This window comes from Cetorhinus maximus, chromosome 26 (genome assembly GCF_964194155.1).
Source record: "Cetorhinus maximus chromosome 26, sCetMax3.hap1.1, whole genome shotgun sequence".
In the NCBI taxonomy this organism is placed as follows: domain Eukaryota; kingdom Metazoa; phylum Chordata; class Chondrichthyes; order Lamniformes; family Cetorhinidae; genus Cetorhinus; species Cetorhinus maximus.
In genome coordinates this window covers 19,524,481-19,544,123 of record NC_135904.1, presented here as the reverse complement: position 1 = coordinate 19,544,123, position 19,643 = coordinate 19,524,481, and the positions used below count along the sequence as shown (strand labels likewise).

The 19,643-nt window shown below is 42.2% G+C and overlaps 1 protein-coding gene across 7 annotated transcripts in view; it reads right to left on the bottom strand.

Moving 5' to 3' along the window:
- cep152 (centrosomal protein 152) overlaps window positions 1–19,643 on the bottom strand; it is a 95,390-nt gene that overhangs the window by 4,991 nt on the left and 70,756 nt on the right. For all 7 annotated transcript variants that reach the window (XM_078530291.1, XM_078530293.1, XM_078530289.1 and 4 more), the window contains 6 exons: window positions 17,238–17,418; window positions 14,649–14,828; window positions 12,997–13,096; window positions 10,971–11,074; window positions 2,170–2,326; window positions 604–710 (listed from right to left, as the gene is read on the bottom strand). In XM_078530291.1, coding sequence (XP_078386417.1) covers window positions 604–710; window positions 2,170–2,326; window positions 10,971–11,074; window positions 12,997–13,096; window positions 14,649–14,828; window positions 17,238–17,418 — 829 coding nt within the window. The remainder of the gene's footprint in view (window positions 1–603; window positions 711–2,169; window positions 2,327–10,970; window positions 11,075–12,996; window positions 13,097–14,648; window positions 14,829–17,237; window positions 17,419–19,643) is intronic.

The following is a 19,643-nucleotide window of genomic DNA, read 5'->3' as shown; positions in this document are numbered from 1 at the left end:
TTTGCCCAGTGCTGCTCCTGGCATGCCCCCCTGCACTCTTCATTAAGGCAGGGTTGATGGTAATGATGGAGTGGGGGAAATGCCAGGCCATTAAGTTCCAGATTGTGATCATATACAATTCTGCAGCTACTGATGGCCCATAGCATCTCATGGATGCCCTGTCTTGAGTTGCTAGATCTGTTTGAAATCTATCCCATTTAGCCAAGGTGGTAGTGCCACACAACACAATGGAGGGTATCCTGAATGTGAAGACTGATCACCTAATATTTTCAGCCCCCAAAATCATGTTTTTGTATACACACAGGGTATAAGCCGTTCCTCCTTTTCAGCCACAACATGCCATACTCTCATTAGTAGTCAGCCTCAACTTTACACTCTACAAATGCATGTTTTATTTATCAGTACCTTATAACTGGGCGCGAGGGATTGAGCAGACTGCACACAGCGTTGTGAAGATGTGTGGGAGTGTAAGGCACGTCCATTCTTTGCATTGGATGCTGGTGTCATTTCAAAATGGTGTCTACCCATACAGGCTGTTCACCTTTATACTTGGTGTATAAGTCAACCCCTGTTAAATTTAATGTTACAAAATACCATACATACCAGCCAGCATTTCAGCTTTACCACGCTTTCGATTTGGAAGAGGAGTTTCTAAAGCTTTGGCCATTGCAGCCAACTTGCTAGCAGCATTCATAATTCTCTTTTCAGCACTGTAAAACAATTACAAACATTTTAATATAAATCTATACTGCCAGCATAATTAACTTGGCTCTTGAGCCCATAATTTCCAAAGGATCATAAACTCATCTTTCAAGAACTGGGCTTTTCAGAAGTAGGTTATTGGCGAGGAGTGTAGGGATCAATAAAAAAATATGCTCTATATTTATTAAAATCTCAAACTAGTAACTTTGTGCGAAGAACTGCTCCCATTCTTGTAACAAGTATTCAACTGCCTACACATTACTGTACTCCAAAAATGGTTTGTGTGTCAATTTTATTTTAAAACATATCAAACTAAATTGAAATGGCACAATTCTAGAGAGCACGAGTTTACTTTTAAAAACTGCACAAGTGAACAAGGCCAAGCTCAGCAATGACAGTCTCCACATTTGAAAAGTCAGCTATGAGGTACAGAGAACTGCCTATGTCTATGGAAGGATGTCCCAGTTTGCTTTGCAGCCCTCAGAAGAGGAAGCTAAGGGACCAGAGAAAATTGGCAAATGAAATGTAGAGCTTAGCCAAATGCAGAGGTTTGAAATAATTTTGAAATGTCCATAATTGTTAGTACTGCTAGTTCTTTGCTCTCCACAGGCAATCATCAACATCTAGCTACCTTCGATGAACATAGCTTTATTCACTAAGATAAAAGCAAAAAACTGCGGATGCTGGAAATCCAAAACAAAAACAAAAATACCTGGAAAAACTCAGCAGTTCTGACAGCATCTGCGGAGAGGAATACAGTTAACGTTTTGAGTCCGAATGACTCTTCACCAGAACTTCCTTAGTTCTGATGAAGAGTCATTCGGACTCGAAACGTTAACTGTATTCCTCTCCACAGATGCTGTCAAGACCTGCTGAGTTTTTCCAGGTATTTTTGTTTTTGTTTTGGATAGCCTTATTCACGTTGGAGCAATATATATCAGGGGAGTGTACATAGTTAATCAGTAAGAAGTCTGCATTAGTTGGTTCTCCACCCTTAAAAAAAAATTTCTACTCTATTGCAAGACTCTGATTTCATTAATCCTCAAAAAGGACATATTAATGATGAGGATGGCAGATTTAAAAGAGTTGAGCCCTGGGGCCCAAAGTTTTGACCTTACGGACTGGGACCTATTAATCTTTGATTTCTGACTATGTTTTATTAGCCTGTGCATCAAAGGGACGTTGTTCCTTTAAGAAGGAACACTGTCTCAAATCTCCTAAAGTTTTACAATTAAATGTCATACATTTCTGCTCAATGTCTGCTCAATCCCACGCGCCAAGTTATAAGGTACTGGTAAATAAAACATGCATTTGTAGAGTGAAAAGTTGAGGCTGACTACTAATGAGAGCATGGCATGTTGTGGCTGAAAAGGAGGAACGGCTTATACCGTGTGTATGCAAAAACATGATGTTACTGGTAACCACAGTAAACAATGGTCTAATAGAAACTGCAACAAAGATTTTTACCCGTCATTCTTCCCACTATCTGTTAGGAGTTGCTGCAGGCAGGTCAAATAATATTTTCGCATTTTTCGTGCAGTTTGTTGACGCTCCTTCAATACTTCTGTACGAATCATTTCAGCTGCTCGCTCCTTACTCTCTTGAATATAACGCATCATGTCTCCTGCACAAATTAAGAAGGTTCTCAGGATACACAACTAAATAATGTCAGAGTTTAAAATCACAGCATTAAACTTTGTTCCTCTGGTAGGAAGTAAATAACGTGCATTTATAAAGTGTACTCTAAAAGCACTTCATTGGACATGAAGCACTTTGGGATGTCTTGAGGTCATGAAGGCCATCACTGTTGTACTGTAAGGAAACTTGACGGCCAATTTGCACATTAAGGTGTGCAAAACAATGAGATGATATTGATTAAGAGATAAACATGGATTCCTCTCCTGCTCTTTGACTATTGCCATGGAATCTTTTATGTCCCACTGAGAAGAAAGTCAGATCCTAGGTTTAACATCTCAATAAAAAGACAGCACCTCTGACAGTGCACTATTAAATCAGTACTGCTGAAGTGTCAACCCGTGTTGTGTGCTCAAATCTATAGAAGTGGGGCTTAAACCCACAACTCTGACTCACTACCACTTCAAGATATTGGTAACTGCAATAAGCCAAGACTTGACTTGCTTTTATAAGTACTTCGAGATTTTTCAACGTAATAAGGTATTTTACGAAAAGCCTACACCTGAGAGAGCGTGGAGAAAGCGGACATGTAAGGAGCACACCAGAGAGGAGAATATATAAATACAGAGCGAGGCTCTGAGCTGTAGCAGCTGCTGGAGAACACAGTTTAAAAAAAAAAAATCAGATTGTGACATCACATGAAAACCATAAGCTGATTGGCTGGTGAGTAACTAATCTTAGAGAGAGTGCGTAAATAGCCGAAAATGAAAAAATAGAAAATCTATATTTTTTCTAAGTGGTAAAGGTCTATTTTATTACTAAGGTTCAAATTAGTACATAAGTGTTGGTAAGGAGAGGCACTAAATAAAATGTATAAAGAGGAAAATAAATTAAATAAATTAATCAAATCGTTAGTTAATTAAATTCAGGATGACGGTGCAGGTGATGTGTTGTGTTTGTAGCACGTGGAGCTTCTGGATGCGAGTGTGATCCAGGGCAAGCATGTCTGCAGTTAAGCGTCTGCGGCTTGAGGAGCTTCGGCTCAGAGTCACCGAGCTGGAGGGAAAGCTGCAGACGCTGGAACATATCAGGGAGGGGAAAAGTTACCTGGATACTTCATTCCAGAAGGAAATCACATCCCTTAGGATAGGGTCTTCTGATTTGGTCAGTGTTTAGGGATAGGGGTGTGAGACTGTGAGTGAGGCAGGTATGGAGACCCAGAAAGCAGGACCGCAGGGGCCTCAGCCCTTTGTGATTGTCCAACAGGTTTGAGGTTCTTTCAGCTTGTTTGGATGAGAGTGGGGGCTGCAGAGTGGATGGGCAAAATGACCAGGACACTGTGGTACAGGAAGCCATTCAAGCAGGGCAAGTAAATAGGAATTTAGTGGTAGTAGGGGAATAGTATAGTCAGGAGATAGACACAGTTCTCTGCAGCCGAGAGCAAGAATCCAGATGGCTGTGTTGCCTGTACGGTGTCAGGGTTCAGGAAGTCTGTTCATGGCTGGCGAGGAACTTGCAATGGGATGGCGAAGATCCAGTTGTCGTGGTCCATGTAGGTGACAATGTCCAATGACATAGATAGAATTAAGAAAGAGGTTTGGCTGAGGGAGTATAAGCAGCTTGGTGCTAAATTTAAAAGGCAGAACTTCAAGGATAATCATCTCTGGATTATTACCTGAGGCACAAGCTAATTTGGCATAGGGTAAAAAAGATTAGAGATAAATGCGTGGTTCAAAGATTGGCATGGTAGAAATGGGTTTTGATTCATGGGGCACTGGCACCAGTACTGGGGAAAGTAGGAGCTGTATTGTTGGGAGGGTCTACTCCTGAACCATGCTGGGGCCACTGTTCTGGCAAATCGTTAACTAGGGTAGTAGAGAAAGCTTTAAGCTAAATAGTTGGGAGGAAAGGATGATGTGAGAGATGATAGAAGTAAAGGGAAACAACAAAGTAATGGAGCAGGGCAACAATTTGGGTAACGAGTACCTGGGTGTGACAGGAAGAGACAGAACATACAATTGTAAGAGTGTACCAGCAAATCAGGCCAGAGATTGCAAAAATGCTTTAAAAAAAAGTTTAAGGCCCTGTAACTGAATGCACACAGTATTTATAACAAAAATGATGAATTGCTAGCACAGGTAAATAAGTGACCTGATAGGCATTAGAGTCGTGGCTGAAAGGTGGCCAAGGCTGAATGTTGAAGGGCATTTAACAAATCAAAATGACTTGAAGGAAGGAAAAGGTGGCAGGGAAGTTGTTAATTAAGGATGACATTAGTTCAGTGCTGAGAGATGACCTTAGCTTGAAAGACCAAGATGTAGAATCAGTTTGGGTAGATATAGGAAATAGTGAAGGTAAGAGGTCACTTCTGGAAGTAGCTTATAGGCTCCCTAACAGTAGTTAGAGTGTAGGACAGAGCATACAGGAAGAAATAAATGGGGTGTATAAGAAAGGTACAGCAATAACCATGGGCAACTTTAATCTACACAGATTGGGCAAATCATGTTAGCAAAGGTAACCTGGAAAACAAGTTAGCATTTTTAGGACAATTTCTTAGAACAGTACATTTTAAAGCCAATCAGGGAGCAAGCTATCCTAGACCTGGTAATGTGCAATGAGTCAGGATTAATCAATACCTCCTGGTAAAGAATCCTCTAGGTGATAGCAATCACAATATGATAGAATTTCATGTTCAGTTGAAAGGGATAAGTATGGGCCCATGACTAGTGTTTTAAACCTAAACAAAGGTAACTATGAGTGTATGAAGGCAGAGCTGGTTAAGGTGAACTGGGAAACTAGGTTAAAAGGTAGGGCAGTAGAGTGGCAGCAGCAAAGTTTTAAGAAGATACTTAATAACTCTCAGCAAAGATTTATCCCAGTGAGGAAAAAAAGGGTCTCTGAGAAAGATGCATGATTCCATGGCTAAATGAGGACGTTAAAGATAGTATTGCATTGAAAGAAATACTGTACAAATCTGCAAAGATTAGTGGTAGATCAGAAGATTGGACAGATTTTAAGAACCAGCAAAGAATGGCTAAAAAGATAATAAAGAGGCAGAAAGAAGATCACGAGAGAACCGTAGCTAGCAATATAAAAACAGATTGTAAGAGTTTCTACAAGTATTTAAAAAGAAAAAGAGTAACTAAAGTTAGTGTTGGTCCTCTAGAGAGAGTGTCTGGGGAATTGATAATGGAAATAAGGAAATGGCAGAGGCATTGAATACAGTGTGTCTTCACTGTAGAAAACTTAAAAAACTTCCCAAAGATTAATGATAATCGAGAGGTAACAGAGAAGGATGAACTTAAAACAATCTTTCTTTATTCATTTACGGGATGTGGGCTTCGCTGGCTGTGCCAGCATTTATTGCCCATCTCTAATTGCCCTTGAGGAGGTGGCAGTAAGCTGCCTTCTTGAACCACTGCAATCCATGTGGTGTAGGTACACCCACAGTATTGCTAGGAAGGGAGTTCCAGGATTTTGACTCCGCAACAGTGAAGGAATGGCGATATATTTCTCAGTCAGGATGGTGAGTGACTTAGATGGGAACACCACCACCTGGAAGTTCCCCTCCATCTGCTGCCCTTGTCCTCCTAAATGGCAGTGGTCATGGGCTGGAAGGTGCTGTCGAAGGAGCCTTGCTGAATTCCTGCAATGCATCTTGTAGATGGCACACACTGCTGCGACTGTGCGTCAGTGGTGGAGGGAGTGAATGCTTGTAGGTGTGGTGCCAATCAAGCAGGCTACTTTGTCCTGGATGGTGCCAAGCTTCTTGAGTGTTGTGGGAGCTGAACTTATCTAAGCAAGTGGGGAGTATTCCATCATACTCCCGACTTGTGCCTTGTAGATGGTGGACAGGCTTTAGGGAGTCAGGAGGTGAGTTACTCGTCGCACGATTCCTAGCCTCTGACCTGCTTTCGTAGCCACGGTATTTCTATGGCTAATCTAGTTCAGTTTATGGTCAATGGTAACCCCCAGAACGTTGATTGTGGGGGATTCAGTGATGGTAATGCCATTGAACATCAAAGGGCGATGGTTGGATTCTGTCTGGTTGGAGGTGGTCATTGCCTGACACTTGTGTGGCGCAGATGTTACTTGCCACTTGTCAGCCCAAGCCTGGATATTGTCCAGGTCTTGCTGCATACGGACATGGACTGCTTCAGTAGCAGAACTGTTGCGAATGGTGCTGAACATTGTTCAATCATCAACGAACATCCCTACTTCTGACTTTATAATGGAAGGAAGGTCATTCTTGAAGCAGCTGAAAATGGTTGGGCCGAGGACACTACCCTGAGGAATTCCTGCAGAGATGTCCTGGAGCTGAGATGACTGACCTCCAACAACCACAACCATCTTCCTTTAGGCTAGGTATGACTCCAACTAGCGGAGAGTTTTCCCCCCGATTCACATTGACTCCAGTTTTGCTAGGGCTCCTTGATGCCACACTTGGTCAAATGCAGCCTTGATGTCAAGGGCAGTCACTCTCACCTCACCTCGGGAGTTTAGCTCTTTTGTCTGTGTTTGAACTAAGGCTGTTATGAGGTCAGGAACAGAGTGGCCCTGGCAGAAGCCAAACTGGGCAACAGTGAGCAGATTATTGCTAAGCAAGTGCCGCTCAATAGCACCATCGATGACCTCTTCCATTACTTTACTCATAATGGAGAGTAGACCGATGAAGTGGTAATTGGCCGGGTTGGATTTGTCCTGCTTTTTGTGTACAGGACATACCTGGGCAATTTTCCACATAGCCGGGTAGATGCCAGTGTTGTAGCTGTACTGGAATAACTTGGCTAGGGGCATGGCAAGTTCTGGAGCACAAGTCTTCAGTACTATTGCCGGAATATTGTCAGGGCCCATAGTCTTTGCAGCATCCAGTGCCTTCAGCCGTTTCTTGATATCACGTGGAGTGAATTGAATTGGCTGAAGACAGGCATCTGTGATGCTGGGGCCTCTATAGAGGAGGCCGAGGTGGATCGTCCATTTCGGCACTTCTAGCTGAAGATTGCAGAAAGTGCTTCAGCCTCATCTTTTGCACTAATGTGCTGGGCTCCTCCATCATTGAGGATAGGGATATTTGTGGAGCCTCCTCCCCGCCGTGAGTTGTTTAATTGTCCACCACCATTCAAGGCTGGATGTGGCAGGACTGCAGAGCTTAGGTCTGATCTGTTGGTTGTGGGATCGCTCAGCTCTGTCCATCACTTATACTTATGCTGTTTGGCACGCTAGTAGTCCTGTGTTATAGCTTCCACCAGGTTGGCACCTCATTTTTAGGCATGCCTGGTGCGGCTCCTGAGATTCCCTCCTACACTCTCACTGAACCAGGGTTGATCCCATGGCTTGATGGCATTGGTAGAGTGGGGAATATGCTGGGCCATGAGATTACAGATTGTGTTTGAGTACAATTCTGCTGCTGTTGATGGCCCACAGCGCCGCATGGATGCGCAGTCTTGAGTTGCGAGATCTGTTCGAAATCTATCCCATTAAGCACAGTGGTACTGCCACACAACATGCTGGAGGGTATCCTCAATGTGAAGGTGGGACTTCGTCTTCACAATGACTGTGCGGTGGTCACAAGACTAGTAATCCAGAGACCCAGGGTAATGCTCTGGGGATCTGGGTTCAAATACCACCACGGCAGATGGTGGAATTTGAATTCAATAAAAATCTGGAACTAAAAGTCTACTTATGACCATGGAACCATTGCCGATTGTTGTAAAAATCCATCTGGTTTACCAATGTCCTTTAGGGAAGGAAATCTGTCGCCCTTACATGGTCTGGCCTACACGTGACTCCAGGCCCACAACAATGTGGTTGACTCTTAAATGCCCTCTGAAATGGCCTAGCAAGCCAAGACCGTCCACCATCTACAAGGCACAAGTGAGGAGTGTGATGGAATACTCCCCACTTGCCTGGATGAGTGCAGCTCCCACAACACTCAAGAAGCTTGACACCATCCAGGACAAAGCAGCCCGCTTGATTGGCGCCACATTCACTCCCTCCACCACCGACACAGTAGCAGCAGTGAGTATCATCTACAAGATGCACTGCAGGAGTTCACCAAGACTCCTTTGGCAGCACCTTCCAAACCCACAATCTAGAAGGACAAGGGCAGCAGATAGATGGGAACACCACCACCTGGAAGTTCCCCTCCAAGTCACTCGCCATCCTCATTTGAAAATATATCGCCGTTCAATCACTGTCGTTGGGTCAAAATCCTGGAACTTCCTTCCTAATAGCACTGTGGGAGTACCTACACCACATGGACTGCAGCGATTAAAGAAGGCAGCTCCCCATCACCTTCTCAAGGGCAATTAGGGATGGGCAATAAATGCTGGCCCAGCCAGTGAAGCCCAAATCCCATGAATGAATGGAAAAAAGCTCCTACTGTTACAGTCATGGACAGATGCATCTGCTGCGGGCAGGTTGGTGAGGATGAAGTCAAGTATGTTTTTCCCTCTTGTTGGTTCCCTCACCACCTGCTGCAGACCCAGTCTAGCAGCTATGTAGTTTAGGACTCAGCCAACTCAGTCAGTAGTGGTGCTACTGAGCCACTTTTGGTGATGGACATTGAACTCCCCCATCCAGAGTACATTTTGCACCCTTGCCACCCTCAGTGCTTCCTCCAAGTGGTGTTTAACATGGAGGAGCGCTGATTCATCAGCTGAAGGAGGGCGGTACATGGTAATCAGCAGGACATTTCCTTGCCCATGTTTGACCTGATGCCAGGAGACTTCATGGGGTCCCAAGTTGATTTTGAGGACTCCCAGGGCAACTCCCTCCTGTCTATATACCACTGTGCTACCACCTCTGCTGGGTCTGTCCTGCCGGTGGGACAGGACATACCCAGGGATGGTGATGGTTGTGTCTGGGTCATTACCTGTAAGATGTGATTATGTCAGGCTGTTGCTTGACTAGTCTGTGAGACAGCTTTCCCAATTTTGGCACTAGCTCCCATATGTTAGTAAGGAGGACTTTGCAGGAGGGCTGAGGATTGCCATTGTTGCTTCTGTTGCCTAGTTTGATGCAAGGTGGTCCGTCTGGTTTCATTCCTTTAATGTGACTTTGTACTGGTCTGATACAACTGAGTGTGGCTTGCTGGGCCATTTCAGAGGGCATTTAAGAGTCAACCACATTGCTGTGGGTCTGGAGTCACATGTAGGCCAGACCAGGTAAGGATGGCAAATTTCCTTCCCTAAAGGGGAAAACCAGATGGGTTTTTACAACAATCGACAATGGTTTCATGGTACAAAAACAGAAAATGCTGGAAAAACTCAGCAGGTCCAACAGCATCTGTGGAGGGAAAAACAGAGTTAATGTTTCGAGTCTGTATGACTTCGTCAGAGCTAAAGAGAAGTAAAAATGTGACGAAATTTGTACTGTTTAAGGCGGGTGGAGCAGGCGAAGCTGGATAGAAGGCCAGCGATAGGTGGAGGCAAAGGAGAGATCGCCAAAGATGTCATGAACAAAAAGGACAAAGGGGTGGTTAATGGTACCACTCCACCTCCACCTATCGCTGGCCTTCTATCCAGCTTCACCTGCTCCACCCCCCTTAAATAGTATAAATTTAATCACATTTTTACTTCTCTAGCTCTGAAGAAGAGTCATACGGACTCAAAACGTTAACTCTGTTTTTCTCTCCACAGATGCTGTTAAGACTGCTGAGTTATTCCAGCATTTTCTGTTTTTGTTTCAGCTTTCCAGCGTTCATAGTATTTTGCCTTTATCTTAATGGTTTCATGGTCATCATCTGACTATTAATTCCAGATTTTTATTGAATTCAAATTCCATCATCTGCCAAGGCAGGATTTGAACCGGGTCCCCAGAGCATAACCCTGGGTCTCTGGGTTATTAGTCCAGCAACAATACCACTACGGCGTTGCCTCCCCTAATCACCAGGGAAAAGGTGCGAGGAAAACTATTAGGCCAAGTTCCCTGGGCCAGTTGGCCTGCACCTAGGGTTTTTAAAGAAGTGGCACAGATAGCAGATGTATTGGTTATAACATGAACCAAAGTTCTGAAAAACTTCAGTTCAAATTAATGCTTCATAAAGTGTTTTCCTTTGAATAACTTCAGTTAGCCCCCACCATTCCCCAAACAACTGGTTAAGAAATGATACACAATCTAAAAACTGGGAGGTAAAATATATTTAAAATGCAAGCATTTTCATTGATTAATCACTGCCCACTCTAAATTTATATCATCCTATTTACGTGAACATCAGAGCATGCGCTTCTCGGATTCCAATCAACACCAACAAAATACATTTTGAAATAGTTGATTGATTGAAATGGCATAATTGGGAATTTGTACCAATTTACACCATCAACAAACCCATCCGAAGGAAACATACTAAAAGAAAAGTCTATTGTGCCAAAAACACAGGAGTATGATTAAGTCAACAGTACAACTATGGACACAAACGGCACTCAATAGCTATTTAAACCCATACCCAAAAACAAATGTATCAATTTCAATCCATTTGATTACTATGATTAGTCGACTACTCCATTATCATTGTAAGATGCATCTATCAGGATTGTAGATGGCAAACTAGATAGACATTGATCTTCTTGCATTTAGTAATTCCCATGTTGCATTCAAAATATGCAAAAAAAAATTAGATTAGCTGTAATTACCTTTAATTTTGTCCACAGCTCTCAAGTACTGATGCCGGATTTCTTCTAATCCTTTTGCAGAGATCAACTTGCATGAATTCTCAGAGATCCAATTTTCCTGTAAACTGAGAGGAAAAAATGAATCGGAGAAAGTAACAATTGATATTACATAAAATAGCAAAGTCCTAAAACGATAGGTCATGTTTAGGAAGTATTCCACAGGTAGAGATTTATTTTATTGTACTTGATCTCATCTGCTGGAACTAACTAAATTTGATACCCAAGATTTACTTGCCTCGAACTAGAAACATACAGATTACATTTATTCCTCTTTCATATTCTGTTAGAAGTGATCAAATCTGTGACTTGACCTGATGATCAATTGACATATATGAAGGCTGCTCCTTGAAGGATCCTCACATTTATTGTCTACAGAGATATTGGAATGAGTATTTTTGTATTCCTAACAAATGACCTGCATCCAATATCATCTATTGTACAACATATTGCTGTAACAGGATTACCTAAATTTTAGAAACTAAAAATTAGCTAGAATAAAATATATCTGGAGATTACTGTTCGTAGGCAAATTGAGGGGTTAACACTACTCTAATTTTGGATGAGTAATCTTACCTCAGCATCAACTTGAACATTCACAATTTGGATTCCAAGTGTATGAGCTCCGACCTACATATTGGGCTGAATTTTCCGTTTGTCGGGCGGGCAGAGCTGACCCAATCGCAGGCGATTGGGGCCGAACCGCCATTTTACGTGGGCAGTCCAATTAAGGTCCGCCCGGTGTGACGTCCGCAGCGAAGCGCTATGCGCTCCCTGTGCGGGCGGGGGAGCCCTAAAATCAAGAGTGCGCTCTTTCAAGCGTGCGCATGAAAGAGCACACTCATCTTCCCGAGGCCTCAGGGAGATCGCCTCGACTTTTAAAAATATTGATAGCGAAAAAAAAAATCCCTTATATGTCCCCTCATGTGACACGTTCATAATTTCCATTACAACTTTATTACAATTTTTAAAACCCTACATGAAACCTCATCCTGCCACTGGATGAGGTTTCATGTTTTTTCTAGTTGCCGCCAGGGCTCCTGGCCTACCCGCCAACCTTAAGGCAGGCCCTTTAATTGTTTAATTGATCCCGTCAATGACCTCAAGTGGCCATTGACAGGTCGGCAGGCCCACAGCTGATTTTGCTGCGCCCCCGCCTTCCTGAAAATTTAAATGGTGCGGGGTGACGTCGAGGGTTCCGCCCGACGTCATCCCATGTCATTTAACACGTCGGCGAACGGGCCCCACCCCCGCTGGTAAAATCCTGCCCATTAGATTAGGTGGTTTGCACATGTGAGAGTTGGGTGTGGAATCCTGCTACTTAAGCAGTTGTTCATTAAAATGGCTTGAGCAGCCATTGAAACAGCTGTATTCTCATCTGGGAGATAGGCAGGGATTTGCAACACAAAATGGCACTTTGCTCATTTCAATAATGCTCCAGTTTAGAGATAGATCCAGGAAGTGCAAGACAGGCAGATTCAATGCTATCTGTATAACTCAGGGCCTGTATCCAAATCTGCAAGATGTCAACATTGAATAAAATACCAAGGTAAGGCTAAACTACAGATTCAAGAAAGCATGACATAAACTTTTACTCAATGGGATATCATTCATGTAATAGTCCCTATCCAAAATGTTCATACAATTTATCTTATGCAGTCTTGCCAGGAGATAAACGAGTAAGATGTTTATCACCGTACATATACTTCAAACTTGCAAGATTTTAAGACTGCTTCTCTATTTGCCAGACAAGATGGCACATAAAAAGGGAACGGATCTAAACCTGAGGGTCCATAAACTACCACCTGTTGATGCCCTTCGAGAAGGCCACCCTATAGAAATAAATGTGCACAAGAGCCAAGGTATAGTGGAGCGTTAGTACCATCCCATATCATGCCATGTTCCCCTACTCGCCAACATACAGATGCACACAACCACAGGCACTGCAATGTTTCCAGAGCTATCAGACTGTGCAAGAACATGAACATACCAAGAATTTGTTTTACTGCTAGCTGATTCACTTTCTTTCAGTCTTCTTATAAGATCCTCCTTTTCACTTTGCATAATCTTTATGGTTCTTTCATGTTCCTCTACGAAATATAGTAATAGAAGAATTTGAAAAGTAATTTCCAATTATTGGACAAGGTGGAAAGATCAAGGTATTTCTTGCTTTTGTGAACGGAAGGACTCTTGAAATTAAATTAATAATTCTAAGTGGAAAGTCCACCATAGCTCCATTTCTTAAGGACATGAAAAATTTAGCTTACTTCAGAATATCACATTACAAGCTCCTGCTTACATAGCGTTACATATCGACAGATTTTCAGCTGAGTGGCATACAGATCAGAATTCACGTTTCAGACATCTTTGAATGCACAAGGTGGCTTAATCACTATTTAGGTAACAAGATTGGAAAATGTATTAATGTCAAAAATAAAAGAACCCAAGCGATAAATCAGTTAAATCAACTTCCCAAAGGCACCAGAGGTCATGAAAATGCTATTTCCTACCACAGGCACAACACTCCTCATTCTGTGAATTTCTGCCTTGCCACATGGATCAATACCTCTTACATCATTAGTATATGGCCATTTTAACCAGGTGACCTCTTCCCCACTTCACATTAGGGGCTTGTTGTAAACTACACCTTTACTTTTTTTAAAACTAGAGGTTGTAGCAGAGAAGCCTTGAATGATATGGATGCAATATAGTACCTACAATGTAATATATATTTATATACATATACAATATATACCTACTAACTAAAGATCTCACTAATCAATTAGGCATTTCACAGCCTTCAGGAATGTCTATGTGTCTAACAATTTCAGATCACAGTCTCTGTCCCCATTTGTTTTTGAATGCACCTCTTAGTGATGACGGTTTTGCTTTTCACAATTATACCTATACCCACCTTTTGTTTCTTTACTTTTCCCATCTTATTTTGCTACGCACCATCATACCTTTTGTCATTTGATCTCTCTTATCTTTCCTCCCATTTATGCCCTTCCGTTTTGTGCTTCCGCCTCCCCCTGCCTTTCCTGGCCTCTGTACTTGCTTAAAACATGTTACATCTCTAACTTCTACCAGTCCTGAAGAAAGGTTATCAATCCAAGACATTAATTTTGTTTCTCTCCCCACAGATGCTACAAGATCAGCTGCGTGCTTCCAGTATTTTCTGTTTTTGTTAATGTAAGCAGGGATTGTGTATATTGACCATTGGGAAGCATTCATAATTTTGAAACCAACAACTGACATTGATTTACAGCTGAAAATGTGTTAACAGAATCAGAGCCAAGTAAAGCAGATCTTCATGTGCCAACAATCAGGTATAGCAATAACACAGGTTTAGGGAAATGACTAGTTACAAAGAATGACTTTCAAAAGCTTACTCAGACTACCCTTGGGATGCAAGAAACAGCATTACACAGGTTTTAGTGAAAAATAGCAATAAATTGTGAAATGGTTAACTCCTGGTATAGACAATCAACAGTATTTCCACAAGAAAAAAAGGTAAGGATGCGGTTCTCAAGAAGGGTAGGAGAAACATGCTAAAGAGAAGGCAACAGCCCAATGGTTTTACATATTTCTCCCAACTCCCCCTCAGATCAGTATCAACTTAGTCTCAGTTGAATTACTGACCTTCAAGGTGCTGTACTTCAGTTTTGTGTTCATGAACAGTGTGCTGAAGCTGCCTATACATTTTTTCCAGCTTTTTCTTGAGCTGCTGGCCTTCCTGTTGAAATTTCTGCACTTGCTGTCTGCATTGTTCTTCATATGGCTGGTATTCAGGACTTAAGTTTTCCTTTCCAGAAACTACATCTGTAAACATATTTTGAAGTGATGTATTAGAAAGAGTTTTCAACATTGTAACATTATAGAAATGCAATTACAACACTTTTCTACATTATCTTTTCAAGGTTTTGGGTCACCTTCCTATGCAGGGACAAAGTCACAATGTGAAAAAAAAGGGCAACTTTAAAATTGATATCATATTGTAATTTAGCTTTAAGTATGTATTAAATATTTATTCTGAAGATGAAGGAGCAACAGGTTTACACTAGAAAAGTTAGAACTTGTCCCTTGCTCTCTAGATACTCAAGTACTGTAAGACCTTTTAACTTACAGCAAGATACATGGAAAACCTTTGCCTCATGTGAAGTAAATCAAGCTTGCCTGGAGAGGAGTGAAAAAGTGGTAATTATTTTTTACGGTTGCATCTCTGAATTGCTAGAGAATTTTAACTTGTGGACACAACGGGCGGTTGAGGTCTGGAAGGCCGTGACTGCCTGCAAGCGTGGCGGAGGCAGGTTGAATCGAGGCATTCGAGAGGGCGTTGGATGATTATTTGGATAGAAACAACGTGCAGGGGTACGGGGACAAAGGCACAAGAGGCGGATGGTAGTGCGTGCCTGACGCTTCCCCCAGTGCGGAGAGGACGAAGACAATATTTTATTTTACTGTTAATCCCAGCCACTTTTTTGGATAGTTGGGGAATTCAGAATTAAGTGCTACCCCCACCCAATTCTTAATAAAGCAGAAGTGGCCAATTAGCCATGGAAGGAGGTGTAACTAAATATTTATTGGGTTAATCAAATTGGAGACTGGCTGAGAAATACAACATTAGTTTGGTTCTGATGAAACATGATTCTTATAGTTTTCCCACCGTCTGGTCTATTTTCTTGCATCTATTACGGATATGGCGAAAGGTGAAAAGAAAGTAGGAAGCAGGCCAGAGGACTGAATTATGAAGCCAGGGATGACAAGGGTAAGTATTTAAGACACTAGTTATCAATAATATAACCTACACAGTAAACAAGCAGCAGCCATGTTACAGTTTAGGTAAAATGATGACAGGGGCTATCCCAAATTGCTTCATTTTCTTAAACATTTTTTGTTCATTTGGAACAAAAGAAAACATTTCACCTGTATATCTAATAAAATTTGTATTTCCTAATTTTGTATAGATAAAAATATCTGGTAAAAACAGATTTGTTTTTTGATGAAATAATAAAAGCTAATGATTTCTTCTCTCTTTAGTTAGTGCAGTCACATGATAGATTTCGTGCAAGATAACTGGGAAAAAGGAAAAATTAAAGTATCCAAAGGGCCAGCTTTTTGAAGGTGTTTACTCAAGGGGCAACATTTTCCCCTCGTTGGAGGGGGTGGGGGGAGAATGTGCAGGAGCGGGCAGGTGGGTTCCCAATCGGGCCGTCATTTTACGTGGGCGGGCCAATTAAGGCCCGCCCAGCGTGACGTCCGCCAGGAAGTGCTAAGAGGCAAAGTGCTGCCTCAGGGAGGTCAGCTCAGAATTGAAACAGTAAATAAAGGTGAGATATAAATTTCACTGCCATGTCCCCTCATGTGACAGTGTCACATGAGTTGGGATATGTCCATAACTTTGATTTTAACACATTCTGGAATTTTTAAATCCCTCATGAAACCTCATCCCACCCATGGGCGAGGTTTCATGTTTTTTCCAAAGGCCGCCTGGCCTCCTCGCCAACCTTAAGGTTGGACAGGCAGGTCCATTAATTACTTTAATTACTTTTTTTAAAAGCCTTAAGCGGCCGTTGACAGTTCAGCAGGTGCGCAGCCGAGTTGGCTGTGCGCCCGCTGAACTGAAAATCTAAATGATGCGGGGTGACATCGGGACACCCACCCAACGTCACCCCGCGTCATTTTACACGTCAGTGAGTGGGCCCTGCCCCCACCCGCCGACCGGACGACACAGCCTAAGGAAATAATGAACAAGTTCAATAATGATAATTTAAGTTGAAAGGGTTTAAATAAAAATATTATTCAAAATAAACTGACATTAAAGGTTAATTTTTGAGTTTAAAAATGAGCATTTCACAAAGATTTTTGAACAATTACTAGTTTATATAACCTTGGCAGAACACCAAAAGCTTAATTTCTACCTTTTTGCTGGCTATTCACCTATAACTAACAGCTGGAATGAACCCTATGCCAGCTGATATTGAACTAAGAAAATTCATTGCCATGCATAATTTTCTCAAATGAAACTCAAGAAGTTGAGCAGTTCATTAAAACAGAAAATTGCTGGACAAAAGTTTAATGAAAGTTAACAACTTGAACTTACCACTGCTGACAACATTTACATAGTCAGAATTATCTGCTGAACAGTTTAAGTCAGTTTTGGAACTATGAACTGTTGCATTAAAATAGTGACCATTAAAAAATTTATTTTGGAATGAATAACTAAAATACCATATTTGGTTTCTCCTTGTTGTGCAAAACTTTTCAGCTTATGCTGTAAATGCTCCAGTTCTTGTTTAAGCTGAAGTTCAGATAATTCCAGTTTCCTAAGCTGTACTTCCTTTTCTGTTTTGTATTTTTCATGTTGTCTTTCAGATTCTTTTAATGCCTTCTGCAGATCCAATTTGCCCTCCTGAAAGAAGGAAACAAGGTACCCAACGTATAAAACAAGCCAGTTAAAATAATTGTCAAACCTTAATTTAGAATTATGAACAATACAGAATCTTTCTTTGCTATCAGAAAGTGATGGAGAAATAAGATCAAGACATTAAAATAAAGAAGGCATTCACTTAGTATAAAAGGAGCACAAATGCCACTCCAAACAAAAATGACTAATTCCTCAAGCAAGAATGTATTTGCCATTACACTACACAGTTAAGTCTGATAGCATAGCATGAAGTTGTGTTGATATGAAGCTAAGAGATGCGGTCAAAGGGTTAGGAAGAATTAGGACAGGAGTTGAGATACTCTTCATCCACATGAAGTCCCATATGGTCAGCGTCTCAAATAGTCTCCCCTAATCAAATTCCTACTGCCCAGCTTCATGTGCCGATCCCAGTTTAGAATTGTGGATAGAGCTCTGGAGCCTGGTGTTTGGCATCTCCAAACCAAACAGTTTTGGGTTGGTAAAGCTAGTCAAGCCTCAATTGGCAGTCTACCTAGGAAAAAACAACTCTGATTTCAAAACCCCAGTGATGGTCGAAATAGCAAAATATATGTCAGCTGGCAGTGCAGAAGATCACAAATAATGCCAATGGACTGGACAGTGATGTCAAGGGTAGGTGAGGCTCCTCAACCTGCTCAGCAGTTCAAGGAGAAGGACAACTCCAAAATCAAACCTGCATCCTTTCAGCTACTACACTTGTGGCATGCATTGCACCAATGTAGTATTAGCTGCCTTGGATAAGGGAGTGGGAGAAGCTTTGCACAAACTCTACCCACTGAAATATATATTTAACTCCCAGTTCATTCAGCAAGTCATCAAACAAAACTTTAAACATATCACGCTCTGTGGAAATGGGGCAATGATGACAGGGACAGGTAGAGGATGCTACTGGCAGTCTTCAGTCATGACCCTGCATACAGGCAGCCTCGGGGTGACGGCCGCTTGCCACAGGTTGGGGCAGATGTGCAGTTCGTACCCTCCTGAGACAATAGCAGGTACAGTGCTGCTCTCACCAATTCTGGGAAGGTGAAGAAAAAATAAGCCTAAACAAAGCCTGCTCTCCCTGCACCTGCCAGGTTACTGCTCCTAGCTGGTCATCCATTCACCACAGTTGAAATGTAAAGAGCAAGACCACCAGTCATTGTATGAAGCTCGCTGCATGGAATGACAGAACACTTCTAGACAGCAATGAGACCAGAGCGCAGAACAGCAATCACAGCCAGAATGCTAAGTAAACACAACATTGACATAGCCGCTCTAAGAGAAACAAGACTCGCTGAGGAGTCTCAACTTGGAGTTTGGTGTAAAGCTTGTTGATTGTTTTGTCCTAGCGATAAGTTTCAAGACAACAGATTTTGAATCAACCTGCCCCTGGCCACGTACTTCAAGATCCCATAGTCACCATCAACAACACACCCCTCCGTTCAGTACAGGGGTTTTACTAATTTGGGAGTATCCTCTCCAATAACATTACACTGGATGATGAAGCAAACTCGGCATTTGGCAGGCTCAAATACTTTGGAAAAAGCATGGAGTTTGTCTCAGAACAAAGATCAATGTCTATCAGGCAGTGGTCCCTACATCAATTCTTTATGGGTGCAAGACTTGGACAGCCTACTGGGATCACAAAGCCAACTCAAAGCATTTCATCTTCACAGGTCCATCTGCAACATCAGGTGGCAGGAAAAATCTCAACACGGAGGTTCTTGCAAAGTGCTGCATACTTGGCATGGAGTGCATGCTCATCAGAGCTCAGTTCCGCTGGGTAGGTCATGTGGTTCACATGGAAGATTCCCAAATACCAAAGGCAGTAATCTACCGCCAACTGAGCACAGCAACCTCCTTTACAAGATGTCCCAAACTTAGTTATGAAGACAATGTGAAAGCCAGCCTCAGAGATTGTAAGCTAGGTCCCAATGCATGGGAAAAAAACCTCAGACAGACCGAAATGGAGATGTCTCTGTCATAAAGCAATTTTGGCATTTGAGGAGGAGAGTCAAGTGCCTTCAGGACAAGTGAGCATGATGCAAAGCCAATATCTCCATCCATCCCTCCAACACCAACTTCATACGCAGTATTTGCAGCTGATAATGCAAATCAAGACTTGGCCTAATGTCACCCATGAGCTGACATCAACATAGGCTGAACTTTTTTTTTTGCTGAACACTCATCCATCGAAGTGAAGGAAGAAC